Source organism: Vipera berus (assembly GCF_964194415.1).
Source record: "Vipera berus genome assembly, chromosome: 4".
NCBI lineage: Eukaryota > Metazoa > Chordata > Lepidosauria > Squamata > Viperidae > Vipera > Vipera berus.
This window is the reverse complement of record NC_138206.1, coordinates 122745867-122773152: the sequence shown is the minus strand read 5'-3', so window position 1 is coordinate 122773152 and position 27286 is coordinate 122745867. Positions and strand designations below refer to the sequence as shown.

General features: G+C 46.7%; 1 protein-coding gene across 2 annotated transcripts; it reads left to right on the top strand.

Annotated features, from left to right (window-relative positions):
• Positions 1 to 770: 770 nt before the first annotated feature.
• On the top strand, positions 771 to 23517 carry LETM1 (leucine zipper and EF-hand containing transmembrane protein 1). 2 transcript variants are annotated; one of them, XM_081326884.1, is made up of 14 exons: positions 771 to 874; positions 2731 to 2788; positions 6415 to 6868; positions 8152 to 8295; positions 8898 to 9035; positions 9215 to 9418; positions 9658 to 9777; positions 10713 to 10844; positions 13681 to 13860; positions 14080 to 14220; positions 16497 to 16631; positions 17274 to 17455; positions 17751 to 17889; positions 18425 to 23517. In XM_081326884.1, the coding sequence occupies exons 1-14, from the start codon at positions 790 to 792 to the stop codon at positions 18572 to 18574; spliced, it is 2262 nt and encodes a 753-aa protein (XP_081183010.1). In that variant the 5' UTR covers positions 771 to 789; the 3' UTR covers positions 18575 to 23517. The 2 variants fall into 2 exon arrangements, with proteins under 2 accessions (XP_081183010.1, XP_081183009.1); XM_081326883.1 differs by having other exon boundaries at positions 17733 to 17889.
• The last annotated feature ends 3769 nt before the right edge of the window (positions 23518 to 27286 follow it).

Sequence of the window (27286 nt, the reverse complement as noted above, 5' to 3'; positions counted from 1 at the left end):
TACGAAGAACGGTTGCAGTAATTGGGTATGGCTAGTCTAGTGAAAAGAAGGACCAGGGATGACATGAGAGCTTTGAGGGGCTGCCACGAAGAGAAGTGGGGCTCAACTTCTTTTCCAAAGCGCCCGAAGGCAGGACAAGAAGCAAGGGATGGAAGCTAATCAGGGAGAGAAGCAACCTGGAATTAAGGAGGAGTTTCCTGATAACGATAGCAATCGATCAGTGGAACTGCTTGCCACCAGAAACCGTGGGTTTTTGGAGGTTTTTAAGCAGAAACTGGATATCCATTTGTCCGGAATGGAATAGGGTCTCCTGCCTTGAGCAGAGGGTTGGACTAGAGGACCTCCGAGGTCCCTTCCAACTGTGATTCTGTTCATATTTATGCAGGTAGTCCCCGACTTGCGACCGTTCGTTCAAAGCAGGGTTCCCCAGGGTGGTTGTGCACGCACACACGGGCGTATCACATTGGTGGAACAGACGGCGTCAAAGCCCCGGAGCTTTTCCGGACGAGACCGGTCTGCGGTGGCGCGGGGGCCTCCTGGCTCGCGCAGGGGGCCGGGCTAGAGGACCTCCGGGGACCCTTTCTGGACCCTGCCCCTCCCCCTCCCCTTGGCAGGGCAGAGACTCCTCCGAGCGCCGCCCGGAAGCGCCGCCGCCTTTTTTTTTCCTCCGCTCTCCGAGGAGACGCGGCGCAGCACGTGGCCCCCCCCGGCCGGAAGACTCCACCTCCCGGCGTGCCCCGCGGCCACTTCCGCCCCCGCCCAGGCGCAGACCGGCTGGCAGGCCCAGGCATGGCGGCGTTCGTGCTGCTGAGGCGCTGCGCGCGGAGGGCGCCGGGCCTCCCCCGGCCGGGCAGCGCAGAGGCCGCCGGGCCAGGTGAGAAGGCCCGCGGGAGGAGCAGGAGGGCGCGGGGAGCCGGGCGGGGAGCAGGGGAGGCGGCTCCGTGGGCGCGGGAGGCCCGGCCGGGAGAGGCGAAGCGGAGCTCTGCCCTCCCCGGCCGGGGCGCTGTCTGGGACGTGCCCGGGTGTCCTCAGGTCACCCCCGCCTGCCGGGACGAGGAGCGCCGGGAAGGCCCCGGAGGCCTCCCTGAGAGGCTTATCCGGGCCTGCCTGCCTGCCTGCCTGCCGGGAGACGCGCCCGAAGCCAGAAGGGCCCGGCAAGGGCCTGGCGGGGGGGGGGGGGGAACCAGGCGGGCCCCTGGGAGGCAGCCGGGCGGGGGGGGGAAGCCCTGAAGGCGGCCTGGCTTTCCCCCGGGAGGAGCCCTGGCGCCGCCTTCAGAATCGGGGAGGCTCTCGGGACACCCCCCCCCAAAAAAAAGCCTGTCCGTTGCCCCCCCCCCTCGGGGGGAGGCAGAGAAGAAGGAGCCGGGCTGGAGCCTTTCCGCTTTTCTCCCAGAGACTTGAGGCTTGCCTCTTTTGTGTTCAGGGCAGGACAGGCGGTCCCCAACTTACGACCGCGACGGAGCCCAAAAAATTTCTGTGGCCGAGTGAGACATTTGTTAAGTGAGCTTTACCTCGCTTTACGACCCTTCTTGCCACGGTTCTTAGGTGAATCACTGCAGTGGATAAGTTAGTAGCACGGCCGTTAAGTGCATCTGCTTCCCCGTTGCCTTTGCTGGTCAGGAGGTCGCAAAGGGGGGATTGTGTGACCCCAGGATACCGCAACCGTCATAAGTACGAACCAGCTGCCAAGCATCTGAATTTTGATCTCATGATCCTGGGGATGCTGTAAAGGTCGTCACTGAGAAGGAACGGTCATAAGTCCCATTTTTCAGCGATGTCGTCACTTCCAACAGTCGCTAAATGTACATGCTGAATATTTCAGAAAAAGAAAGTATAAGAGTAAATGCCTACTTGCACAGGAATTATAAACAGGGGAAAAAATAAATATCCTAAGGCGAATCACCAGCTTGTTTGCCTGGCAGAAAAAAATAACTCTGCAGATCGCACCACCGTGACTTATCCTTTCCCCATCAGAGGCGCAGTTTTAGTCTCGGGGCTTACAGTTTTAATGCCCGGGACTTCCAAGCACCACCTTTGTGTTTTTCATGCTCCCTCTTTTTCAGGGAAAGATTTTCTAGTTCTGTGAGACCTTTGGAGCAGTTGCGGTTTATATAATGCCCGTAAGTTTTAGGGTTAATAACCTTCTGCCCAGGGTGCCATTGGGAGAAACCAACAGGGCTCAGGCGCCCGTCGTGCCCAGGAAAGAATTCGTCAGGCTCAGCTCTGAATTTTTATAGTTTAAGTGCAGGTAGTCCTCGTCTTACAACAGTTCGTTTAATGACCGAAGTTACAATGACACTCAAAAAAGTTGACTTACGACCTTTATTCATACTTACGACCATGGTCACATGATCAAAATTTGGGCGCCTGGCAACTGGCTCATATGACTTTTAGACAAGCAAAGCAGATGTCGGATTCACTTAACAACTGCAGTGCTTCACTTAATAACTGCAGCAGGAAAAGTTGTAAAATGGGGCAAAATTCTTAGCAACAAAAATTTTGGGCTCGATCGTGGTTGTAAGTCAAGGACTGCCTGTAATCTCTTGTCATGCGAGCTCTAACAAAACCCATTGCAGGATCTCGCGCTTGATCTGAACTATGGTATTATTTCTTCCTGACGTATTGAATGTGTTTGTGAACAAAGTTATTTTGATACCAGACTGGCACAAGTAAAGTGTTCTTATCTATTTCTGGCCTGCCTACACAAGACTGCTTTTCTTCTACTTGTAGGTCATTTGGAGAACCTTGCTTGTCTTAACTGTTCCTCCATGAGGCTAATAAAAGACCTGTAAGTATATAGCTTTGTAACACAATTATTACTGGTAACCTGCTTATTTTGACAGTTTACATAATGGAGGAATCTTCTGAAAAGTACCTGTGTCTTATAATAGGCGGTATATATACATGTTTGAAGAAATAAATAATCACCGAAGACTGAAACATTCTTTGAGGTGTAGCTTAAAGTTTAGCCTTCGATAGGAGATGATGCTCGTGTGGTTCTTTTATCTTTTCACGGTGCCAAAATAAGTCTTTCTGTTCAATTTCTTCTCCATTCCTGTTCAGTTACAACTTCCCATATTCATCCAGTTTTGTTTCTTCTCTTCTCAATGGATCCTTCCCTTTCACTATTTCATCTCTCTCCCATTATTTTATTTTATTGTTTGTGTTGGATAATGAATGGGGTATACCTATGTTGACAGTGTTTGTTATTAACATGGAAGAGATAATCCCAATTAGAGGATTTTGATTCCCCTTTGGTGGAATATAACTTCTGGCAAGTTTGTTTGGAGATGCGTATGTTCATGTGCTCACATAGAAAAGTGAGATGTGTCCACATTCATTCCAGAGGAGGAACTTTGCAGGATGGGTCTCAGCTGGATTTCAAATTAGGTTGATACGGTGAGAAGCTAGGCACTGCACAGGATTTTGCTTATCTTTTCCTAAGAGGTGTGGACATATTTTGAGTAAATAAGATATCTTGTCTTAAGGCTGTTACTCTGTTTTGGCTTAGTACAGACAGGCTTAAATTTGAACAGTAAAGTTGTTGCCCTTTTAAGTATTTCTAATGTGCAGTGCAAAGCAAGAAGCAGAATAATTTTGAAATGTGTTTCCAAAAATCCAATCCAGAAAAGAAATGGCAAAGTAATGTTGCCATTATGAAGACAGAAAATGAAAGTGCGGTCCTCTAGATATTTATGACTTCAGACACTCATCATCTGTAGCCACATGGCCTACTACAGAGTTATTGGTGGCCTAAGAGATTATTGGTGCGTTGTCTAATACCAATAGTATCTGAGAGTGACAAGCTGATTTTCCCTCTCTTTGAAGATAGGAAGGGTGGACATAATTATCACTTGTTTATCCTGCTTATGGTGTCTATAAGTAACTGAAATATCATATGATAAAACCAATACACAGAAGGAAGAGGTTCATATTGAATGTTGTTAACATTCAGCAAGCTAAAATGAATTGGTATTAGAACAATTATTCTGTAAGGTTTACGTGTTTTAATTTGCAAGTATGCTTTTAAGAATATTTTTTAAAGAGTTTTGTTCAAAGAAAAATAATTCTAGATAAGCTGTTGGGAGTACTCTGGTTTATGAATGGTTATCAGCGTAGAGAATAGCTTACTATCACAGAAAAAAATACATCATTTTTTTTCTCTACTAGAGGAGAAGGATGTCCATAGAATTAGGTTTCTTTCATGGAAATTATCTGACTTAGAAGCTAGGAGTAATACTGAAGTAATAGACTTTTGCACACACAAATTTAAAAATGCCCATATTTATATGCTGCCTTTCTGCCCGTACATCAAATGTAAGTCACCTAGTTATTTAATGAAATGAATTGTGTATAAATTATATTAGAAAAATTCTTTCCCAAGCTTTCAGCACAGTCATAAGGGGACCATGGGTTCTTTTACAGTTATGGGGGCTCCTGCCTGTGAATTTTTCCCCAGAGTCAGTCAGTCTGGGGTGTTTTGTGTTTATTTTGCTGTGTGACAGCAAAGGCCAAACAGCATAAGTCCTTGACTTATGGCGACATTTGAGCCCCAAATTTCTGTTATTAAGGAAGTGGATTTTGCCCTTATTTACGACCTTTCTTGCCACAGTTGTTAAGTGGATCACTGCAGTTGATATGTTGTTAAGTGAATCTGGCTTCCCCCGTGGACTTTGCTTGTCAGGAGGTCTCACAAGGGGATCACACGTGACCCCAGGGACACAGCGACCGTCATAAATGTGAACCAGTTGCCGAGCATCCGAATTTTAATCACGTGACCACGACCATGTTGCAAAGGTCGTAATGATGAAAAATGGTCACTAGTCACATTTTTCAGTGTTGTCATAACTTTGAATGGTCACTAAACGAACTTGTAAGTTGAGGACTCCCTGTGCCTGATCTCCTCCTCCCAAATTCTCTCTCTCTCCCTCCCCCCCCCCACCGGCACAGCAGCTGCCACAAAAGCCACGTCCCACCGTGCTCTTATTAAAAAAAAAACAACCTAACGCCAGCCCTCAAATTATTATTTTTGTTTTCCGTAGCCTCATAAGAGGCAATTAGAGATTGGTGGGAGATTCCAGTAATGTCCTTCCAACACATGGGAGAAAATGCCAGGAAAGAATTGAGTCACGCACTGAAGAACCCGTGAAAAGATGGCAAAATCTCTCGCCTGCTGAGCAACGGCTCTGAGCCGGCATGGCTCTGCTTAGCCTTTCAACTCTTCTTTGCTTGACCGGGGGGGGGGGGGGGGGGAGGGGATGCGGGGGGGGGGCTGTGAGCTGCCTGGAACCCCTTCAGGGATCCTTTCTGCTCTCTCTTTCGTGGCCTGCATGACTCCAGCCGCTCTTTTCTAGATGGAAAACATTTTCTCTCTCTCTCTCTCTTTTTTTCTTTCGTTGGTCAGAAATTTTGGGTTTTCCTTGTCTCCCCTTTTTGGCAGACAAGCCTGGTCAACATCAGTCTCCTTTCTCTCCTGGCTACTCCCAAACCATCTCTGCTAACAGTAACGGGCTCCCTTCACCCCGGCCTGTTTATTAAACACTTTTTCTTAAGGGTTTTGGTGAAGCCTCTTCCTTTGCTGGCTGACAGTTTGAGCAGCAAACTCGGAGCGTCCAGCACTGAAGCATTTCCTCTTTCAGCTCTTCATTTTTTCCCCGTTGTCATAGTGCTCCGTGCTTTCACAGGCTCGGGCGTGCTGCAGCAGTGTTTATGCCTAGGAACATCTAATTATACGCACGCTTTATACGAATGAATCATCACAGATTTGGACTTAGGCTGCCAAGCCTAGTCAGGGGATTGCAGGGCAAAGGTATAAACTGGGGCACCCTCAGCAGCCGAACTCTGTAGCTTCTGCCTGAACATAATTGGGTTTTAGTTTAATTTCAGGGACTGTAATTTAATTATAATTTTTAACTGCTTTTAATTTTTGTATGCTATGTATTTTAATTCTCCCTGTAAACCGCCCTGAGTCCTACGGGAATAGGGCGGTATATAAATTTAAATAATAAATAATAAATAATCTCCTAATCCTTCCCCTCTTCAGCCAAGCCACTAATACATGCGTCGAACTGTGCTTCACAATTCATTGAACTCCACTCTCCGACAAACATTTTGTACCCACTTATTTTGGCGGTGCACATTTACCTAACTTGCTGATCAGAATATCACAGAGCCATTTTGTCAGATGATCTGCAAAGAGCCCATCCGTTCTTTCTCCGCTCCCGGATATTTTCCCAGGACGTGAATCTCCTAGCAGGGGGAAAAAGGCACTTCAGCTTGTGGAGAACAAAGGGAAGCTTCTCAGTCAGTTGGCTTGGGTGGGCCAACGTAGTTTATGGTCATTGTAGAAATAAATGGGATGAAAAGTATATCACACGCTATTATTGTTAAAGTCCACTTTTTTCTCTCTCACAGGCCTGCCCATTTTAAATATTGCACCAATATCTCACCTTATGTTTATTGTACAAATGATGGCTACGCTTGGACAAAAGGACCGGAGGAAAGGCAGGGGGTAGCCCTGAGATCGCTTGACCCCTGGTGGCGGTCTCCCGACAGAGGCGTCCCGGGACCTTGTTGGGTTACAGTAAGGAAGTGGCACTCTTCAGCGTCCAGAAACGATGACTCTGTCATAGAAAAATCGCTGAAGTCTCTTAAAGACAAAAGTAAGAAGTTGGAAGAAGGAGGCCCTGTGTACAGTCCAACCGTAGAAGAAGCCGTAGTTAAGAAATCTATTGGGCAGAGGGTCATTGATGAGGTGAAGCACTATTACCACGGCTTTCGGCTCTTGTGGATCGATTCCAAAATTGCGGCCAGGATGCTCTGGCAGATCCTTCACGGCAGCTCCATGACCCGCCGGGAACGCAGACAGGTGCGTGACACACACTGCTCTTCTTGGGCTTGGAATTCAACTGAACTGAATATTATTAACAAACAATTGTAGGAATTTTAATGTTTAAGTAACCTTAGGTGTTCAGTTCTTGTCTTGAACAAATGAAACATCAGAAGTAAAGAAATTAAACGTGGAGTAATATTTCAGAAAGAAATTTGTGTGTGTGTGCGCACACACACAAAACCTGTAGAACATCTTTATTCAGTGTGTGTATATAAAGTGCAAGGTAGAGTAGGGAGGGTAGAAGGCAGGACCAGATTTGAATAATTCAGCAACACAGGTTGAAACGTTATACCAGCACACGCAGTCCTCCACTTACAGCGGAAGTTACAACGCCACTGGAAAAAGTGACGGCCGGTCCTCGCGCTTACAACCCCTGAGCAGCCCCCTGGTCACATGATAAAAAAGCCGCAAACTTGGCACCTGGCACGCATTGACAACGGTTGCCGCGCACCAGGGTCCCGCGATCGCCATTTGCACCTTCCCGGACAGCTTCCGAGAGGCAAAGGCAGTGGGGGGAAGCGTGATTCGTTTAATGACCACAGGAGTCACTGAACAACCGTGGCCAAAAGGTTGGGTGTGATTAGTAACCACTTTGCTTAGCAATAGAAATTGTGCCAACTGTGGTTGTAAGTCGAGGACTGCCTGTATAGATTTTACCATCATGCTTGTAAACATAATAATAGATCCTCGTTATTTCATATTTTTTTTTGCAAAAGCCTAAAAACTAGCCCAATTTATGTCAGATTAGAAAACTGCAAAGAAAAATGTGTTTTTTAACGAGAAGTGCGGCTGTGGCGTGAACGTAAGTGGAGCACAGTAATACATGACCCTGGCACGGCACGGCCTACAATTTCTCTCTAATGCAGAGACAATTTCAGCCCTCAGTGGATGTGAGGCCCCCTTTTACTCCGTGATGATTATAGTTAATGGTGCCGTTTATGCCGGCTCTGCTGAGAGAGAAGCCTGCAGTTGGCCCTGTGTGAGATTGCAGCTTCCTTTGCAGTAAAGGACAAGTTTGTCAAGACTGTTTTTCTCTCTGTTGAAAGCAGGAAGGATATCAAAGAAATAAGATCGATCGGATTGATCACGTGGAGCTTTGTTTTATAATTAAAGCTCCAAAAAAAGATACGGTCAGTCGGCCACAGGATAATACCACCTTCAGTCTTTTTATTATTTTTTTTAAAAAAATGCTCGGAGTGAGGCTGTGGACTGTTTTCGTTCTCCTCTTGCGATAAGCGGAAACTTGTTTTTGTTTGCAGTTCCTTCGGATCTGCGCTGACCTCTTCCGCCTGGTCCCTTTTCTCGTCTTCGTCGTCGTTCCTTTCATGGAATTCTTGCTTCCCGTAGCTGTGAAGTTGTTCCCCAACATGCTTCCTTCAACATTTGAGACAAAGTCTAAGAAGGTGACAGTTACGTTGAGACACGCTTGTAGAACAGTCTGTAGAGTGAGGGTATCCCTGGTTAAAATACCCACTGACCTGCACACCTGAGCAGGTGACCCCAAGTGCTTCAGACCCCTCCTGCTAGTGGAAGGGGGATCCCTCTCTCCTATAGCCAGGTATTCATTTTACGTCTGCTTAATTAAATGTTCAAAGGGGTGCCACGGAATAAAGGATTGGAGCGCCTTTCACTTCAGCGTAGACTGAGGGAAGTTGACTTCGGAAAATGTGCACGTGAAGGACCGTAAATCTAAATGGGAAAGTTAATTTTTAGCGAGAGGGCTCAAAATATGCCTTGATAAAGCAGTTGGAGAGTGGCTGCTCCACTAGATAACCCTATGGCAAGCTGCAGACGTGCATGCTTAATTGGGAATGAGTCTATTTTGTTTAGCTGCCCTTGTTTTTCAATAGCTGTTCCTAGGCTAGAAGAGCTTATATAAGAATGTTGCTAAATATTGTATTCTGTCCAATATTTAACAGTGTCCTTAGCAGACGTAATAGGACATTAATTTTTAATGCCTGTCTGGAGCAGCTTTCTATTAAAATGCTTTTTTTCCCCTCATTAGGAAGAGAGGTTGAAGAAAGAACTGAGAGTCAAGCTTGAAGTGGCTAAATTTCTTCAAGACACCATCGAAGAGATTGCCTTAAAAAATAAAGCAGCTAAAGGGAATGCTACTAAAGATTTCTCCACCTTCTTTCAAAAGGTATTTAATTTGTCTTAAAAATTTAAACTATTTTGTTACATTTTATCATTGGTTTTCCAAGCAGATGTTAATAATAGACACATCTGATGCAATAGTTGACGTTTCTTAGGGTAAATCCCTGCTTTTCTGAGTGAAGAGTTCTAGAGACCGTGTTTATAGCGCACGATTTCTAATTTCAGATACGCGAAACTGGTGAAAGGCCAAGTAATGAAGAGATTTTACGATTTTCTAAACTCTTTGAAGACGAGCTGACCCTGGACAATCTCACCAGGCCCCAGCTGGTGGCTCTGTGCAAACTTCTAGAACTTCAGTCGATCGGGACAAACAACTTCCTTCGCTTCCAGCTACTAATGAGGCTGAGAACTATCAAAGCGGATGATAAAGTAAGGGGATCTTTTTTGTTTACGGTTTATCTAAAGAAACTATTGTGGAAAAGAAAATGTAATTAATTTCAGAATCACCATGTCTTGTGTTGGGAAACGCCAGCCAGACAGGCAGGGTGAAGGGCTCAAGTGGAGAATTGTTATGAATGAATATAGCTATTTATTACAGCCGTTGTTTCTGAGCACTTTGGATAAGGAGCTTCTACACGCTGTAGATGCTTATCTTTTCTCCCGTCTAGCTGATAACCGAGGAAGGCGTGGATAGCCTGACGGTGAAAGAGTTACAAGCAGCCTGCCGAGCGAGGGGCATGAGAGCCCTCGGGGTCACGGAAGAGCGCTTAAAGGATCAGCTGAAGCAGGTACTTGATCAGCTGGGAGTATCAAAAGGCTTCTGTTACGAGGCCAAAACTCACACTGGATCCCGAGGGGAACAATTATGCACAGAAGCGCTCAGAATATTCTTTGTGAGAGAGACCGGCTCAAGAGCTAGCAAAGCTCTGATAAAAACTGCCAGGGTCCAATTCTAACTCAAGCTTGACATTTTGAACTAAGCAGGGGAGGGCACTGCATGTGGTGTGTGTGTCTGTATGCACAAACACCTGTATGTACATGGTGGCACAAACGCCTTTTACGCCAGAAGGGGAGAAACAAAGGCCTTCCTTCCTGGGTGGAATAACCCTGACGTTTCTGCCTCTGCTGGGGAAGGCTTGGTCCTTGCAGACATCCAGATTTTTAAGCAATCACTGAGAGAGCCGTACCCTTAGTGCTGTCTCTCTCGCTTGGCAGCCCCATCTGTATTTTGACGCTCAGCCTTTGACCAAATCTGGAAAGAGATTTTACCATCCTACAACTTTTCACAAACCCTCGCTTGTGAAATCTATAAAAATACGATAGAATAATCAAGGTCATGATATTCCTAGCAACTTAATACTTTTTCAGAACTTGGAACTTTATCTGTGGAACAGCTAGATGCCATAGTTTTTGGTACCCTGGGCTTGGTAATTTCAGGCCTTCCTGATTATATTTTCAGTATTATGTAGTATATTGTAACTGCTAATACTTTATGCTATCCAAAACCTTCTTTTAAGAAGAGATGCTGCTCTGAGGCAAATTATACAGTCCCTCTATTTCATTTTTTAATTACTGAACCTCCCATTTTTGTGTCCCCTTTGGAAACAAAATTGCCAGTTAAGATCTAATTTCCACCTGAAAAAGACCTTTTAAAGGAATGGTTGCTTTAGTAGGGTCTCTGCATCGCCCCAGAAACCTACGATGTTTTATCTTTTAATTGCAGTGGTTAGACTTGCACCTGAATCAGGAAATCCCCACTTCCCTGCTGATATTATCCAGAGCGCTCTACCTCCCAGAAACTCTCTCACCGGCTGACCAGCTGAAAACAACTTTGCAAATACTCCCCGAGAACGTGGTATGCTTTGCTTGACGTGGCCAGCTTTTTTCTATGAATTAGTGGTCTTTTGAAGCAGTTGGTGTGCTTGTAGCATTAGGAACTTTACGCATTTGGGGGATACATTGTTCTGTGTTCCACATGCACACCTTTATTTCGACTTTTGTGTTAGAATTCATAGGAAGCTCGTGGTGATACTTTGCTCATTTTGGAATAAGTTTTCATGTTATCTGTTCGGTGGAAATCAGTCTGGTTGTTAAAGACGATTGGTGTCCCCCAACAACTGTTCATGTATCTTTACCGTGGACACCAAGACAAAATTGAAGGTTTAACTTGCCGTGAGGGACCAGCTTGTCTTCAGATTTAGCAGAGCAGATCTTTGAGAACTAAAAATATGGCTGGACAAGCTGTAATATTAATTGGTCTCTTCATACAGAGACAATTGGCCCAAGCTCTTTTCTATGCGATATCTACCTTTTCTTCGCCATGGACCCCCTTTAAATACTTTTTGCGGCCACGGAGCCCGATTTAAATTATAACATTTCTTCAAGCATTCACGGACCGCTGGGACGACGTTGCGGCCTGCAGGGGTCCCTGGATCACAGGTTGAGAACCACTGCAATACCTGAATAACTCTTGTGATTCCTCGGATCTGGCAGCTGAGTCTGAGGAATCAGGAGGAGGAGGAGGAGGAGGAGGGGCCTGGAGTGACATGAGAGCCAGAGGAAGGCTCTCAGGAGCTCCAAGACTTACAGTCTTGACGAGCCTGGCCCCTCTACTCCTAGATTCACAGCTTTCCTTAGAAGATCATATAGTAACTGTGACTAGGGGGGCCTTCGCCCAGGTTCGCCTGGTGCACCAGTTGCAGCCCTATCTGGACCGGGATGCCTTGCGTACAGTCACTCATGCGCTCGTGACCTCTCGGTTAGACTACTGCAATGCTCTCTACATGGGGCTGCCCTTGAGGACCACTCGGAGGCTTCAACTGGTGCAGAATGCAGCCGCGCGAGTTGTGTTGGGGGTCTCCTGATACTCCCATGTTACACCTCTGCTCCGTGAGCTGCATTGGCTCCCAGTTGCCCTCCGGGTGAGATTCAAGGTGCTGGTGATGACCTATAAAGCCCTACATGGCATGGGTCCGGAGTACCTAAGGGAGCACCTGCGGCCGGCGTCAACCTCCCTCCGTCCAGTGCGCTCCCACAGAGAGGGCCTCCTTAGGGTGCCACCGGTCAGAGAATGTCGACTGGTGACCCTCAGGGGGAGGGTGTTCTCTGTGGGCGCGCTAGACCTTTGGAACTGTTTACCGGTTGAGCTCTGGATGGCTCCTGACCTTCGCTCCTCCCGACGTGATCTAAAAACTTATTTATTCGAACAAGCCGGCCTGGTCTGATGGGTTTGGGGTTTTAATTATTGATTTTAACTAATTTATTGTATCGGGCACAATTGTTTAATTTTTTTAAATTTTTGTATTTTGTACTTTTGGTATTTATTGCCCTGTACACCGCCCTGAGTCCTTCGGGAGAAGGGCGGTATATAAATCAAATAAATATAAATGTAAATATAATACTCACGCTCAGGTTGAGACACAGCTGTGCTGGGAGGCTGAGTTGGACAGTGATGAAGCACAGCTGGGACAAATCCAGGATGCATGAATGCATATACAAGAGAAGCGAGTAGGACTGAGGAAGGCAATGGGGCGGCTCCAAAGGCAAAGGAGAAGGCATTAGGAAGCCATGCCTTGGCTGAATTATAAAAGGGAAGTTGCGGGAGATGCTGGTTGCCAAAGGCCACCATTCCTGTTGAGGATCGAGTTTCTCTGAACTGTGTTTGTTTGCCTTGGACACTGACTCAGGTCTGAATAATAAAAGGGCTTGGTTTTTCTTGCGGTTTCTTGCCTGCTTGTTGGAAGAGGGGCTTCTCCTTGTGAGCATAACAAGGACTCACCTAGGCTGGGACAGAAGAATAACCTATTCATTTATATCACCTCTACAACTTGTCCTTATCTCCAAGGCATTTAAATTTATTTTTAAAGTAACTGAGTAATGAGATTTGTTTTATTTGAATATTTGTAGCCGTAATTTGAGAAAGGCAATACCTTTATAATATACTTGCAACGTTTATCTTACTACTCTTGTATGTTGCCTCTTTACATCCTTGGCTGTGGGCTTGAGGTGACAGGTGGTGCAGTCCAATACAGCTGGTCCTTGACTTACGACATGTCATTCAGCGACGAGTTACGGTGGCACTGAAAAAAGTGACTTAGGACCATTTTTCACACTTAATGTCCGTTGCAGCCTCTCCTTAGTCACGTGATCAAAATTCAGATGCTTGGCAATTGACTCATGTTTATGACGGTCGCAGTGCCCTGGGGTCAGGTGACCCCACTTTTGTAACCTTTTGACAAGCAAAGTCCACGGGGAAGCCAGATTGACTTTACGACCGTGTTACTAGCTTAACGACTGCAGTGGTTGACTTAACAACTGTGACAAGAAAGGTCATAAAATGGGGCAAAACTCACTTAACAGCTTGACTGGCTGAGGAATTCTGGGAGTTGAAGTCCGCAGATCTTAAAGTTGCCAAGGTCGAGGAGCCCTGATATAATGGAGAGCTGCAGGCATTTCCCCCCCCCCCTGGGCTGTTCTCTTCCCGTCTTGTTAGCTGCCTTCTCAGAGCTTCAGGCTGGTCCCTGTTGAAGAGACGTTGCATCCCTGGGTGAAAAGAGGACTGGGCTTCTTGTGGCGCAGGCTGCAAGAACTAGCTTCTTGGTCTGCAAGCGAAAAAAAGTATCCTCTGGAAAAGTCCTGTATCTCTCTGCGTTTCCTTTTTGTCCCGTCCCCCCCCCCCCGATTAAAAAAAGGCAAAAGAGGCTCAGGTGAAAGCGGCAGAGGTGGAAGGAGAGCAGGTCGACAATAAAGCCAGGCTGGAAGCGACTCTTCAAGAGGACGAGGCCATCCGGAAGGAGCATCACGAGAAAGAGTTGGAGAAGCTTTCTGGAGCGGCTGAAAAAGCCAAAGAGACTCTCCACGCTGCCGAAAGGGTGAGTAGATAAGGCGTAAGGTTTGAGGAGGGAGCGGTACGGGTGCCGTGCTGAGCTCCTGGAGGAATGGCGGGCTATAAGTCCTCCCAACCGGCTAAAGAGAGAGAGCCAAATAAATCTTCTTCCGAAAGCTTTCATCGAAAACCCATCTAGCGATTCCAAATGTAACCTGGTATTTAAAACGTGTCTAATTGTTGTGTTTCCTGTGTGTTCCGGAAGGAGGCGATAGTAGATCTGGATTCCTCAGCTCTGAACCAAGGCTCTGTAGATGCTGCTGCCGAACGAGAACTGGCCAAAGTGAACTTAGCCCTGCAGTCAGAGGTTTTGAAAGATACGGCCCCGGTATTGGAAGGCACGAAGGTAAAACCTTTGACGGACGCGAGGCGGTTCTGCCAGGGGAATCGGGAGGTTGCCCCATCCAGATGAGCCGATGCGTCCAATTACGAGAGATGCAGAGAAGGCTGGGGCTGACTTAATCCGTTCCCTGCTGGTCACTTAAGGTTTCGCTTACAGTGCCTAAAGTAAGGGTGGGCAGCCTTTGGGTGATAAAAGTTTGACTACGTAAGATAAGAGCATCGGCACCGCCGTGAGATAAAGATACAGTTTGCCGTACAATATAAGGAAAATCCGTAAGAAGACCTCTTCAGCTAAGCTGCTTAAAATGAAATTGATCACGGTATTATAGCTGCCAACTACGAGTAGGACAAAGACCATTTTATTTACTGCCGTACAAGGAGAATAACAGCTTCCGCTTCATGTCAGCCTGTCTCGGTAAAGTGTTTTATTAGTGCTTACGTGCAGTGTAGATAAAATTGATACAGTGTTTCTAAGCAAGTCATATAATTTGTTATAACTCTTTCCTGTCTTGCATAGTGCGCTGCCTAGCGTAGCATACTTCATAAGGTAGCCAGTTTGTAACTCAGTCTGTGAAAGGTTGTAGTGCAGAAGGACGCAGGAAAGGCACAAGAAGGTATGTGAATTTAGCCGTAGCATAAAATAAGTTTTATCTACTATTTTGGAATTTAATTAACAGTTCAGTTATTCCAGCTTTACCCAGGTTTAAAAGATATTTGTGCCTAAATAGAAATTTTGTTAACTTTCACTTGAGCATTTGCCCTTTCCACAAAAATCTGAAACATTGTTTTGGGGACTCTAGAGGTTATAAGCCAGCAACCGCTTACCTTTCTGGTCTTCGGTCTGCTCTGATTAAGCTGTTGCTATTTTCCCCCCTCTGTTTTTTCTTTTTTGCCCCTTTCCCCCCCCCCTACTGGGACTGCCCCGCCTGGTCGGTCGGCACTGCCGTTCTTGGGGTCTCCCTTCTGCCCAGGCCAAGGGCTCCCGGAGCAGAAGCCCAGCCTGTGTCCTTGGAGGTGGTGGGCCGTCCCCGGTCCCTCCGCAGAGCTTCCCTCTTGAAGGGTTGGGACCATTCTCCACCTGCCCTTGGACCGCTCAGCTTCAGGGAAGGGAGACATAACTGGGCCAAGAGCTTCCTTCCTTCCTTCCTTCCCTTCCTTCCTTCCTTCCTTCCTTCCTTCCTTCCTTCCTTCCTTCCTTCCTTCCTTCCTTCCTTCCTCTAGTCCAAGCGCTCCTTCAGCCGAATCCTCTTCACACCACAGCCACCCTCCCAAACGTGGCCGAGAGCCGGTCTGGTCCGGGGTGGTGAAGGCACCGGGCTGCAAAGGAGGAGCTGCCGTGGCAAGCTCTAGTCCCGCCTTAAGCATGAGAGCCGGCTGGGTGACTTTGGGCCAATCGCCCGGAGGTGGTGAGTTCCAGTCCCGCCTTAGGCAGGGTGACTGGGCCGGTTCCTCCCTCTCGGCCCAGCTCCCCTCCCCAGGATTGTGGTGGTGAAGAAAAGAGTGGGGGAAGCATTTGATAAACACCCGTCTTGAGTTTTTCGTAATAATAGTAATAAAGCTGGGATACAAATAACATAAACTTATCTTGGATAGGCCCGTGGGGGGGGGGCGCGGTGGAGAAGAGCTACGCTACCCGACTGTACCAGCAAAGCTGGTCTTCAGGACTGGCGGGTGAAAGCACCATGGCTCCTCTTCAGGGCCTGGCCTGTTGTCCTGGACCTGCCCAGGGGACACGTTCTCAGCTTGGCAACAGAGGGGCAGCCCCCTTGGGCCAGGACCCAGCCCCCCCCCAGGGACTCGCCAGGTGCAGGCGCCCCAGTCGTCGTGTGCTTTGGCGCTCAGAGGTTGGTGGCAGAAGATCCAGAGGAGCCAAATAATCAGGGAGGCCTCAGTGGAAATCCAGCCAGAAACCCCTTGGGAATAGTTGCCTACTTTCACTTGATTCTCTGAAGAACGTGGAATGGTGATTTCTACGGTTGGGGCCACTCGTACCTCTGCGCTTTCTTTTATATCCATAGATAGGAAAGATGGTTGCATATTACGCAGAGTGAATCTATGAAATAAATAAAAGTGCAACATCAATCACGTCGATCTCTTCCTGGACACGGCGCCGCCGTGAGGATTCAGGTTAAATTCGTGGAATGGCAACCAGAGAGAGAGAGTGTCTCGCTGCAGCATCATTTACCCTTAGATCTCTTGGATCCCTGGATCTCTCCCGGAGCCTCTTGTATATTGAGGACAGGCGAGGCTTAAAATCCTTTGTCCTTTCCATTTATCTAGGGTGAAGAAATAACAAAAGAAGAGATTGACATGCTGAGCGATGCTTGCACCAAACTGAAGGAACAAAAGAAGTTGCTGACAAAGGAGAAGGAGGAGCTGGAGGACCTGAAGGACGACGTGCAGGAATACAGCGAGGTAGGGAGGGCCGGAGGGAGGGAAGGAATCCAGGCCCGACCTGGCTTTGGTTGGGAAAGGAAAATGAACGTGCCGGCGTGATGGGTGCTGCTGCTCAGAGGGTCCTCTCCGAGGCCTCCCGGCTCTGGCAGACGGGAACAGAGGCCCTTCCCCGCCGGCTGGGTTGTGCTCGGTCGCTTTTAACTGCAGCCCTTGTTTCCTTTTTGCTCAAAACACAGCCGCCTTTACGTCAGGGGTCCTCAGCCTTGGCAACTTTAAGACTTGTGGACTTCCAACTCCCAGGATTGCTTAAAGTTGCCAAGGTTGGAGACACTCCTGCTTCAGGTGTTTCAGCGCTTGGAGATTCACACCGCAGGGTGGACCAGAACCACCGGCTCCATTCGGTTCATCCCCTGGGTGTCTCCTCCACTCCTGGGCCTTGCCGCCGGTTCTGGGTTGGGAGGCAGGGGAAAGGGCCAGGTTGAGTCTCGGTCACAGGGAGAGTCGGGCACCTTCCCTCAGTGCAGCCCCCCCCCCAGTGGCCTCCGCAGGCCTGGAGGGGGTTGCCTGTAAGCCGGCAATGGCCCCCATCGCCAGCTCTCCCCCTCCCCCCTCTATTACCCAGAGTTCTGTGGGGTAAAAAGGTTTCTCTTTTGTCCTTAGGATCTGCAAGAAATCAAGGAATTATCCAAGAGTGGGCCAGAAGACATCGTTGAGGAATCCAAAGCCAGCAGGAGGCTGACCAAAAGAGTGAACCGAATGATTGGGCAGATGGATAGAATCATTCAGGAGCTGGAGAGAGACGGGGACGGACAGTTGAGCGGGGAGGCTAGCGCCCACTTTGGGTGAGTGATGGGTAATGCAAGTGACCCTTGCCGTCCATTCAAGGGAGGGGTTTTTTGTCGCCGTGGGAAGGAACAAGAAGTGGGCTGCCTCCTGAAGGATGCCTAGTCTTGGAGAGGCTTCGTTGCTCTTGGGCTCTTCCTTAATTTATTTTTTTTTTTTAAAAAGTAACTAGGTGGCAAATAACTGATTTCCACCGGAATGAGCTACAGAGATGGGTTACAGAGGCTCAGCATGCACGCCCTGGTCCTTGCTAGTAACTGCTTGCTTCATATACAGGTTGCGTTTCCCATTTAGGGAGAACCTCATCAGCATCAACGACCTCATTAACGTGTTGAAGCAGCTTCAGGAAATACCCGAAAGCAAACTGAACAGGCTGGCCGAAGCGCTGGATGAAAACAAGGACGGAAAGATCAACCTGGATGACGTGGTCAAGGTGGGTCCACTGAGCAGCTGTTCGGGCGCTAATTTCAGCGGTGAATCGAGAGCGTTGCTTTCGTATTCCTGGAGGCCCGGCAGAAGCTTCCCTAAGCGAATGTGGGGCCGAGCCTGAGTTTCGCCTTGTGCTTGGCTGTGTCCCGAGTTGTCTTTGGACAGTTGTGTCTCCTTAATGTGTTCTGGCGTGCGGCTTTCCCCAGCACGGACCCCTTCAGCTGCGCGGTCTCAATCCCTAGAGATATTTACCATTAAGGATGAAGGAAAAAAGTGGGTGCTCCTGTGTATTTGTCAGAGAAATAACGTACCCAAACAACGATATTCATTCATGGGAAGCACCCGTTTCTTTGGGAAACGCCTTTTGACGTTCTTAAACGATTTCATTTTCTGTTATTTTGTGCTTGAGTAAGGCTGAATTTAGGAACAAACTTGCTTGTTTTTTTTTTACTTTCCTATTCACGTTTTTCAAAAATACTCAGGAAGTAAACCTAAACAAGTGGCATACGTAACCCTAACTTTTTAAAATGTTTTCTTAGGTGATAGAATTGATTGACAAGGAGGATATTGATATCTCTACCAAGCAAGTAGCAGAGATCGTATCTCTGCTGCAGAAGGAAGAAAAACTAGAAGTCATGGAGAAGGCCAAGGAGAGTGGAGAGAAGGAAGCTGCGGAAGTGAAGAATTAACCTCCACAGAAGTTCAGCGGTTAAATCGAAGGAGACCTCTTGGGCACCTTAGTCAGCCCTTAGTAGTGGTGCGATGAAGAAGCCTGGTAGTTTTCCAAATAATCATAAAGATAAAGTAATTTTTGGACCTAGGGAGACATTTCTCTGTCCAAACAGAGACCGGTGGTCATTCCATGAAATAGAAACCATTCTGGTCTTCTAGGAAATCAGCCCATCTTCTGCAGTGATGGTTGATTCTCTGGTGTGGTACGTTGATTCAGTCTCCTGGTTGTGATATAAATTAAAAATTGCTTGGCAATGTGAAAGGAATCGCTACTCCATTTAAAACAATGTTACGTTTGCTAGTCACAGAGATAACATTTTTCTTCTTGGAAAAGTGAAAATTTCTACCACAAAATCTCCAACACTGAAATCACTCAAAAATGGCTCAATCTAGGTGAAAATTGTTTTCTGAAAGTTTTGTAATTATTTTGTGTTAACGTGTAGAATTGCACTGAATCCATATTTTAAAAAAAAACCTCTTGAACATTTTTATTTTGGCTTGGTTGATTTCTCAGTGCTAAAAAAGAGAATATATTGCACCATTTGGCTAACAATACACACAGTTTTAAAAAGTGTTTAAATTCTCTCATCCCTCTGTAATCCCACTAATCTTGCTCTCAAGTCTCATCCATTTATCCAGTTTCACCGATACATCATCTGGACTCCGAGAGTTCACAGATGAGATATCAGCTGGCTACGAGGCAGCTTTGAAATTGTGAAAAAGAAAATCTACCAGATCACTGTTTGTGTAATAGGTGTATTTAACTAGGAGATTTTTCACCTGGGGTATGAAATAACTAATCCAACATACTGGAAACGTCATAAACATGGCCTATATAATCACAAGAATTAAAGGCTGCTAATAAGTATCTTCCTTAGTTTGACTTTGCTTTTGATCCAGCCTCTTCTGCTGTGACGGTTCCCTGCAGATTTTCTTAAGCGGCCCTTCAAAACATTTAGAGGGCTGGGGTTAGGTTGTTCTGAGGGAGGGAGGGAGGTGATTCCAAGTCTGTTGTTGAAATTGGTTAATTGAGCCTTGAACAACTCTCTCTTCAATCATGATGCTTGGCTCAGAAACAGTATTTGCGTTGCCTTTCTTTAATTGAGTTGCAATACGGAAACACCCTTGGCCTACCAGACATGAGATCGGAATGAATAGAAAACGTGTTTTAGATCCCAGTTTGGAGGAATTAAAATTGCAAACTCTGACCGTTGGTAGATTTGTCACCGTTTTCTATTTTTGCTGCTGCCTTAGTGCTGTTGACAGGCGTGGTGCAAACTTAGCCCGTTTAGTTTCGCGTTCCTCTTTCAGTTGTGATATGCATTGATTTTATGGGAAGCAGCGTCTTGCGACATCGGAAGTTCCTTTTAGGCGGACTCGAAACACGTTTCATTGTGGCGAGTGTGTTTGCAGCTGAATTTGGATCAAGAGTGAAAACCTTCCATAGCCACTTAAAAATCCATGGGGATAAATGCCCTTTTCGCGGCATGCAAAATGGACCGTAATTTTTATTGCATGCTTATTCCTGTGGCAGATTAGCAAAAGGGAGCAGGACTCTACTATCTCTCCAAGTGCCTACTCTGAATTCAAGAGAGAATCGCTACTGAGGGCAAAAGGAAAACGTTGAGCATTCTTACCCCCCCCCCCACTTCACAACAGGTCAGGTTTCAGCGGCTAGTTGATGCTACAAAGTACATCTGTCAAATCTGTGTACTTGCCCTTTCGGCATCGTTGCAGAGGATGTGGAAAGCCACGCCGCTGAAGCTAAAACATCCCTTGCCGGTTTTAGACTGGAAGCAGCTGTTGGAAATAGTTGTGTGCACACACAACTTCCGGAGGCACTACAGTGATTAAGTTCATAATGTAGATACTAAGATTTCTGTAGTCTGGTGCTCGCCTTGTGTGCAGTAAGTTGATGTGTATGCTGAGGGAAGCCACCGCGATACATTTCCGTTCCAGCTCCACGTTGCTACCGTTTTCCTTTGTCCAAACCTTGGCTGGCGACGTAGTAAGGAACTGTCATTTTTGCAGTCACGTGTAGATGTGTATTTTGCAGGGGCAACAGAACACAAGGTGAGGGGAGATCGGAGCTACCTCATCTGCCCTTTGGCCGTGATGGCGCTAGTAACCGCGTTCATCTTTTAGAGAAGAAAGGAAGGGCTGCATCTCGGAGTTGGGATGCTTAGTTGCTGACCAGCGTGAACTTCAGAGAAGGTGTGGATTCCGTGGATGAGGGCCTTGGAGAAGAGGACTTTCAGGCCCCCTTCTGTGCCCTCGGGTGACTTTCAGTGCCTTTGCCAGCAACGGGGTTTTCTTCCTTCAGTCACGAATAGAGGTAGAGATGTTGGCTTTTCAACCCCGTCACACGTTGGTCCTAAACGAGACGGCTACGTTCATTTGGGTTCTCTTTCACCTTGACTTCAGGAGCTTTCATCAGTAGCTCTGACAAAGAACCTTTGTAGCTGATGGCCTATATATATCTTTTTTTTTTTAACGGAAGCGGTGGCCGTCTTGTTTTGCACATAGAAATTGCCAGAACTCCCACTTACAGCTGGAAAAATTCCAGTCTGCAGCATCCCCCCCCCTCCGTTTACAGCTTGAACCGGCGAGGCCCCCCCCCCTTTTGGGCACCGGGGACCGGCTCCAGGGAGAGAGGCTTTTCCACGGACCGGTGGGGGCCTGGCTTTACCTGCTGCCTGCATCCCATGGATGGGGCTTTGCTTGTTTGCGCGGGCCGGTTTCTGGCACCGACTGGGAGTTGGGGAGCCCTGGCTTAGATGAATTGGCCGTCCATCCCAATATAACACAGCTTTTTAACTTTGCTATATGATACATAAAGGACAATGCAGATTAATCATAAACTTCCTGTATTTGTGGGTTGATAAATTGGTGTTAGTAAAATATACATACTATTAGGCGTACTTTGCCCTTTGCACATGTGTATAGACATGCACACATATCTTTCTGGGGGGTAAGGATAAATATCACTTGGATTTAAATGCAAAATGGTTGTACAGGCTTAGAGGCGTGAAGGTCTAAAATAGGAAAGAGAGGCCGTCTTTTCAGTGAGCATTCATTTTCGGCTATGGCAGGGGTCGGCAACCTCGGCTCTTTTATGACTCGTGGACTTCAGCTCCTGGCCATCCCTGAGCTATACAGAAATAAAGTCTGAGAAGTAGCACCTGGTAGTAAACCTCAGACGCAGGCTATGCAACGTGTGACATTTCATATGGCAAACCGCATTTACAAACCTTTCCCCCTCCCCTTATTTCTGAAAATAATTGTTTTTTATTTCTGTCCGGAACTCATAGTGTTATTTTGGCACAGGGTTGGCTGATCTCGGCTGCCTCCATCTCCATAAGAGGCAGAAGTGGAGGTGAGTTTCTCGCCTTCATCTCGGCTCCTATTTGGGTTAACTGGCAACCGTAGATAATGGACGAGGGAGCAGGGTCGGTTGGCACTGTGAGATGATACTTGCAGGACAATTGAATGTATCTCATCTTTTGTAATCAAATTATAGATGTTTTGCCCTAGTTCAGATGTAAAAAAAAGAATATGCTATTCAGTCTACCTTAAAGTATAACCAAGGCCCTTTCCTTGTAAAGCATGTTCTGTTGGCCATATTTTGATGAGGGCTGCTGTTGAAACAGGCGCAGCTTCTTTAAAACTTTCACCTAACGGGTTGCATCCAGGCCTTCAAAGCTCCAAAAAGCCCAGAGGTTTCTTGTTTTTTTTTTAAAGGTGGGAGGATGCAACTAACGTGCACCTTCCCTCCCTTTCCACCGATTTCTGCATCCGAACGCTTAGTTTTCAATCTGTAACTACCGTTTTGCCAGCCAAACAGATGGATTCACTTTCTCTGTTACTGAGTGGGGGGGTGGAATCAGACCCTGAGCCCCCCCTCCCTCTGGGAAAGTCTTAAATCTTAAAGGGTGACTTCAGACTCTTCCATTTACTGTTAAAATGCTCTGGATGCTCTCAGTGGCCGATCAGAGCAGATTATTCTCCTAGCCCAGCGTGTGATTCTATAAATATTCAAGGATGCCCTAGAAAAAATAACTACTGGATGAGTTTTGCGATTAAAAAAAAAAGCTTAAGAAATCACCGGGCAAAGGTGCTCATTTTAAAGGTGCAACCACTTTTCTTAAGCATTTTTTTTTTTGTTTTAGGAAAAAACCCCCAACCCCATAGGATCGACAAGCCAGAGAGAGACTTGATTTTTGGCTGTAATTGGTGCGTCTTCAAGCTAAACAAGGCCCTCTTTCAGTTTTTTGAGATTAGACTCCCCTAGTCCCAGAAGGAAACTGAGGCAAGAGGGGGAATGCAGTTTGGCTGTCTCCTTTTGGCCCTGGAGGGGTAAGGATTAAATTGGGCCCTTGTACACTCCACTCCAGACTGGGCGGGGGCATTATTTCTTCATCAAGGTTTGAGGTGGAAATCAATGCACATTGGCAAATCAGCAATTTTTTAAAATAGCCTAACTGGCAATCTAAGCTTGTAGATAATCTAGTAGCAGAGAAATTTCATGCTATTTCGTAATGTTAACAATTGGCACGAAGCAAAGCGACTTGCCTTTTTCTAGAAGGGAATTTGATTCTCTTTAGAAAAAAGCCTTGAAAACCATCATCACCAGTTACATAAGATCTGAGTTGAAATGCATTATGGTGTGTGTGTAATGCTAGTGGTGCTTTGTGTTTAATATGTATAAAATCCTTTTTATCTTTCTAAGCTTAAATTATTATATAAAATACCACGTTAAATAAAATTATATCATATTCCCTCTTTTACCGTGGATTATTTATGAATAAAATCTTATATAATATACCTGTCAATATTGATCATGTGAACTGAAAGACGATACTCCTTGATGTACAGCAGAATAAAAAACGATTGAAACTTTTGCTACTCGTTTGCCTTTGATTTTACACGGTTTGTGCTTGTTCTCTTCTCTGAATGTGTGGCTGCTTTAAATTGTTCGCTTTTTACAAATTGAACAATTCATTGAAGCTCAACCGGTACATGTGTGATGATAGAATTATTAACAAGTGCAAGTATTAGCTGAAAATGGTGACTTTACTCAACAGATACCATTTTTCTGAATCTTTCTCTATATTCACCGTCTCTAGCCCTTAGATCTGCGATTGGAGGCTTCTTGTTAGTCCTTTGGGAGACTTAGAAAACCCAAAACAGTTTCTTTCTCTCCCTCTCAAATTCTTATTGCTTCTCCACTGCCCCCCCTTTTTTTTCTTTTTTGAAAAAAAAAATTCTAAATTTTAAGCCAAGAAGTTGGTTGTCTTTTTAATCACATCCCTGAAGTCAGACATCCCTTTGTCCTGGATGATATAAGACAGGGGTCTTCAAACCTGGCCCTTTTATGACTTGTGGACTTCAACTCCCAGAATTCCTCAGCCAGAGAATTCTGGGAGTTGAAGTCCACAAATCATAAAAGGGCCAGGTTTGAAAATCCCTGGTCTAGGGTCTCCTGTGTTGAGCAGCCCTTAACAGCCCTGGGATTCGATGTTTGCTTTGTTTTCTAAGATGACTTGATTTTCTGAGCTGCTCTGGGCTTCGTACGAGATGACTTCCTTGCTCTTCTGGTTGGGAGTTGCACGCAGAGACCCGCAACTCTCGGCGTGGGAGGTGTGCCGTGGGCCCTCAGGGCAGGGAGCAGCCTGATGGCGCTTGCTGTGGGATGCATTACTCTGTCCCTGGAAGAGGCCTAGAACAACTCACACCAAGGCGCAGTGCAGACAGAACTTCAAAGCCTCCTTTGAAATGACATCGAATCGCCCTTCAGCATCCTTTGGGCGAGCCAGAGGTTGATAGGTACAAACGTCAGGAGCACCTAATAGGAGGTGGGTGGGCAATGCATTAGTTTACTTGGTGGCTCCTGGCAGGGATGAAGAGCTTCCATCTCGCCCAGGGACCCCAGGAGGAGACCACCGGAGGGAGGAGGCGGTCTGCGGTCCCTCAGAGATCCTGAAAGGAGAAAGCGGTCCGTCTCTTGCTCGGCCTCGGGGTAAATGTATGCTAGAGAAAGTCAACGCTAAAAAGAGATGAAAAGGGAAAGCGTAATACGTAACTTGATTCACCTCGTTGCGTTACCTGAAATCAGGTCGCAAATAATTCTCCCCATCTTTTTAATTACTATTTTTCTTTTTAATTGCTTTAAACAGATACATTATGTTGTTTGTCTAGTTGTTTAGCGAGTGTGTTGCCCATAGTCCCATCCAAGCAAGGTGGGCAGTTAAATGCAGTTCACAAAACTGCAGATACGTATGTTTGGTCGTCTTGATTTGCCCACTTCTAATCCAGCATCTCCATCACTGCTTCCTACTGGCTCTTTTGTGATCCACAGGTATGCTCTTTGAATTATTGTTGATTCTTCATTGTGTCGTTAGGCTGTGATAACACATCCTGTGTGCTGCTAGAAGCCAGCACGCCTGAGAAATCTCCCACTAGGTGGCGCTACAGGATCGCAAAAGGCCACCGGGTGATTGTGTTTATTAAGGCGAACGTTCTGCGGACACCTGATTGGCTGAGGGTTAAAGTGACCAACTGCCCAAAGGCTCGCCTAAGATCCTTCCTCTTCGATCCTGTCGGGTCTCAGGAACCCTCATTTCCAACCATGAATGGGAAAGGCCAGGGAAAAAACACCCTGATTTTTGTTTTAGGGGAGCAAATGGACAGTCACCTGTCTGAGATGGTATAGGTTCTCTTGCTTGAACGGGGGGCTGGACTAGAAGACCTCCAAGGTCCCTTCCAGCTTCTATTCTATTCTATTCTATTCTATTCTATTCTATTCTATTCTATTCTATTCTATTCTATTCTATTCTATTCTATTCTATTCTATTCTCATTACTCCTATTCTATTCTATTCTGTTATTCTTATCATTATTCTGTTCTGTTCTGTTCTATTCTAAACACATGAGATCCCTTGGCTCTGAATGGTCAATTTTTAGGTAAGTATTCAATCCTTGGGGGTCTCTCTCTGTTTCTCTGTTTCCTGTCATGCGCTGTCTCTTGGTTTCTAGCTCTTTCATTCTCTCTGTTTCTCCCTCTCTCTCTTTCTGTTTCACTCACTCACAAACTCACTCACGGAGTTGAATTCTGTCATCTTCCTTCCTCCATACCCATGCTCATGGAGAGAAATGAAATTGCAAATTAATCCCATCTGTTTTAATATTTGTGTGTGTGTGGGGGGGTGGGTGGAATACCATAAATGAAGATATTCTGACACCAACTGAGGGGAAGGACTAGATATGAGCAACAGGAGAGCTAACTTAAAACCACAAGGCAGTTTTAAACTCTCTGAGCTTTAGAGAAGTCACTTCAGACCCAGACAAAGTTCTTTGAAGCAAAGCAATGGGGGGGGGGCGTGTCGGTGTGGTTGGTGAAGACCTTGTTCAGGGCTTTGCCATGGAATCGTTTCAAGCAGACCACCCACACAAAAGCACCCACAATCACACAGCTGGACTAGGAAAGAAATATGAAATGGGAGGGGGAAGAGATGGACCCCAATGTTTAAAAGGAGAACATCCCTCTGACTCCGTTCCCCAGCCATCCAAAGCCTCAATACGCTTTGAGAGTTGCACTGTGGTTACAAGTACATAAATGAGGACTTGGAATGCAAATTAAAACAAAATGTTGAGCCACATGAAGCTTGATAATTTAAAGCAGGGGTCCTCAAACGTGGCCCTTTTATGACTGGTGGACTTCAACTCCCAGAATTCCTCAGCCTGCCTGGCTGAGGAATTCTGGGAGTTGAAGTCCACCAGTCATAAAAGGGCCACGTTTGAGGACCCCTGCTTTAAAGAATATTATGCTGGCGAATGGAGCCATCTTGACTCTTGATCCTCTGGCTGAAGGGAGGCAGAGAAGGATGCGGTCCCTTCAGAGGCAGCTCTGCCCACTGATGGCTCAGTCTGACCTCAAGGTTCCCCCCGCCCCAGAGACCTACAGAGCCCTGTTTGTCAATCTCGGCAACTTTAAGATGGGTGGATTTCAACTCCCAGAATTCCCCAGCCAGATCTGAGTAAGGAAGATGATGGAGAAGTGGAAGATCCCGTGCCTTCCTTATTCTCTAGCAAGAGAAACTGGGTCGCACATGATCAGTTTCAGCTCTGGATCTGATGTCTTTCCATCCTTCTGTTTCGCCATAACAGTTCCAATACATTTTCTCCCCTTCTCTTCTCCCCCTCCGGTTGATCTTGTCTGCATTCAGGGTCATCCTTGGTCAGGAGGTCACCCAAATCCTCGGACTGAAGGGAGAACCCAGGGTCTGCAGAGTGGGGGGGGGGGTGAAACATAAGCCCAGGTGGCCCCTGGGAGGGTGCAACGGAAGCTCTGCCCACTTGTGACGTGTGCTGCACCCTTGCAGACATTGCATCTCATCCCAAGTCATTTCCAGCTGTAGAAAAGCTAGTGGGATGAGGGTCCTGGGTGCTCTCTGCTTTTTTGCAGATGTTTCATTACCCAAACAAGGAAACCTCATCAGTGCTAGAAGGGAGTGGGGTTGGAGGAGGAGGAGGAGGAGGAGGAGGAGGAGGAGGAGGAGGAGGAGGAGGAGGAGGAGGACGACTGTGGGATCCTTGGTGCTCTCCGAGCTTGCTTGTTTCCTTGCAGACGTTTGATGACCCAACTAGGTAACCTCATCAGTGCTAGAAGGG

Coding starts and splice junctions, on each gene's coding strand:
- LETM1 (XM_081326883.1), top strand. CDS start 790: ATGGCGGCGTTCGTGCTGCTGAGGCGCTGCGCGCGGAGGGCGCCGGGC. Junction 9,419..9,657: donor CTATCAAAGCGGATGATAAA/GTAAGGGGATCT, acceptor TCTCCCGTCTAG/CTGATAACCGAGGAAGGCGT. Junction 17,890..18,424: donor ACCTGGATGACGTGGTCAAG/GTGGGTCCACTG, acceptor ATGTTTTCTTAG/GTGATAGAATTGATTGACAA.